General features: G+C 68.5%; 1 protein-coding gene across 1 annotated transcript in view; it reads right to left on the bottom strand.

The window, feature by feature from the left end:
* RING1 (ring finger protein 1) overlaps window positions 1-1,604 on the bottom strand; it is a 2,475-nt gene extending 871 nt beyond the window's left edge. Inside the window, exons 1-4 of the mRNA XM_026061065.1 lie at window positions 1,306-1,604; window positions 1,010-1,225; window positions 600-905; window positions 3-160 (exon numbers count right to left, since the gene is read on the bottom strand). Coding sequence (XP_025916850.1) covers window positions 3-160; window positions 600-905; window positions 1,010-1,225; window positions 1,306-1,589 — 964 coding nt within the window. The 5' untranslated portion in view covers window positions 1,590-1,604. The remainder of the gene's footprint in view (window positions 1-2; window positions 161-599; window positions 906-1,009; window positions 1,226-1,305) is intronic.
* Between the last annotated feature and the right edge of the window lie 274 nt (window positions 1,605-1,878).

Here is a 1,878-nt window from a genome sequence, read left to right as displayed (position 1 = left end):
GCCGCCAGCCGTGGTGATGTAGATGGTGTACTGCTTCTCGCTCACGTCCTCCAGCCCCGCTGCCTCGGGGCCCGGCGCCGGTGCCTCCTCCAGCGCGATGCGCAGCGCCAGGTATTTGGACAGGTGGTCCACCGTAGCGTTGGCCGTAGTCTTCACGTACCTGCGGGTAAGGTGGGGACGAACGTGAACCCCCTTCTGTGTCACCGAGGGGGGAGGCAGCCCTGGTGCCTGTAAGGTGGGCTGGGGATGCGCCTCGTCCAAGCTGGGGGGCCACCAACGTGGGGACGTGACTCAAAGAGGAGCATCCAAGGCTCTGYCCTGAGTCAGGGATGCCCAGATCCTCCCCCAAGGCAAAAATGTGGGAGCCACGGGGTGTCTGTGACGGCGGGGGGGGATGAGGAACAGTCGGTGTTTGGCAGTGACGCTGGGGGTAACAACCCTTTCCCGTGGGCCACTGCTGCCCCTCAGCTAGGGACAGTGCACAGGGTGGCACCAGGTCTGCGGGTCTGGATTCGGATCCCACCCCGGCTATGCCGGAGGGGGGCACGAATCCCGCTCTGCCTGCGCTTCCACGAGGGCAGGAGATCCCCTGCCCTCACCTGGTCTGCGAATACTCGCCCTTCTCCACCAGGAGAGGGTGCGGGCGGAAAACGAGCTCGATCTCGCTGCTGCCCGGCTCCGTGCCCGGTTCGGGACTGCCACGTCCCCCGCCTTCGTGCGAGGTTTCGGGATCGGGATCCGGTCCGGAATCGTCGGAAGCGCGAGACCGTTTGCGACTGGGCCCAGCCTCGGGGTGACTGGGAGCCGAAGCGTTGCTGAGGTGCGAGCGGCTGTCGCAATTATCCTCCCCGCCGCTGAACGTCGTGTTGTCCGACTCCTGGTGCAGCTTCCGCACCCGTTGTGCCCTGAGGGGAGGGAAGGACGCGGCGGTTGGTTCTGGGACGCTGCTTGAACCACCCGGGGTGCCGCCGCGGATGGATGGGGGGGTCCCCAAAGGCCCCCTCCCCACCTGTGCATCGCYTGCATCTTGAGGCCTTCCTCGATGCTGCTGCTGAGCGCCTGCTGGTTGTGCAGGCGGCTGAGCTTGGCCAGCACGCGGTCCTGGTGCGCCTCGTACTCGTCRCGGCTCGGGTAGATCTTGGAGATGAGCGCGTCGAAGTTGGGGTCGGGCCGCAGCGAGCGCTTGGAGACGAGTTTCTTGCGGCACGTGGGGCACTCCTTGTTCCTGGCGTGGGGGTGGGGGGGGGGAAAAGCCGGTTACGGGGGGAAGCCACCCCCCCCCCACCCCGCCGCGCGCCTCCCTACCCGCTGCGCAGCGCGGTGACGATACAGTCGGAGCAGAAGCGGTGCAGGCACTCCTTGGTGGTCATGGTGTTCTTGAGCATGTCCAGGCAGATGGGGCACATGAGCTCGCTGTGGAGGCTGCGCGGCGACACCGCGATCTCCGTCCCATCCATGATGGCTTCCTGCGGGCGCCGGGCCGAGGCGGCGTGGGCGTGTGGCCGGGGTGTCCTCCCCCCCCGGCGTGGGGACACTGCTGTCCCCCCTGGTGGACTGGGGGGACGGGACGCTGTCCCCCACCCCGGCATGGGGACACCCCTCTGTGTCCGGCTCCCCTGGGGACTGGGGGGGGGGGCAGGACGTTGTCCCCAGTGTGAGGACCCCCCACCCTCTGCCTTAGCCCCCCTCCTCTGGCATCCCGGTGACAGGACACGGTCCCCAGCGCAGGGACATTGGYCCCCCCGAGGTCTTGGTGATGGGACGCCGTCCCCAGCGTGGGGACACCTTGCTCTGCCCGGTCTCCCGGGGGTGCTGGGTGCTGACCGGTGTCCCGGGCACGGGAATCCCCCCCCCGGGGGTGCCGGGGACAGGATGGTG

This window comes from Apteryx rowi, unplaced genomic scaffold, assembly GCF_003343035.1.
Source record: "Apteryx rowi isolate R43461 unplaced genomic scaffold, aptRow1 scaffold_1745, whole genome shotgun sequence".
Taxonomy (NCBI): domain Eukaryota; kingdom Metazoa; phylum Chordata; class Aves; order Apterygiformes; family Apterygidae; genus Apteryx; species Apteryx rowi.
The sequence above is the reverse complement of the archived record's forward strand: the minus strand, read 5'-3'. Positions and strand labels throughout refer to the sequence as shown.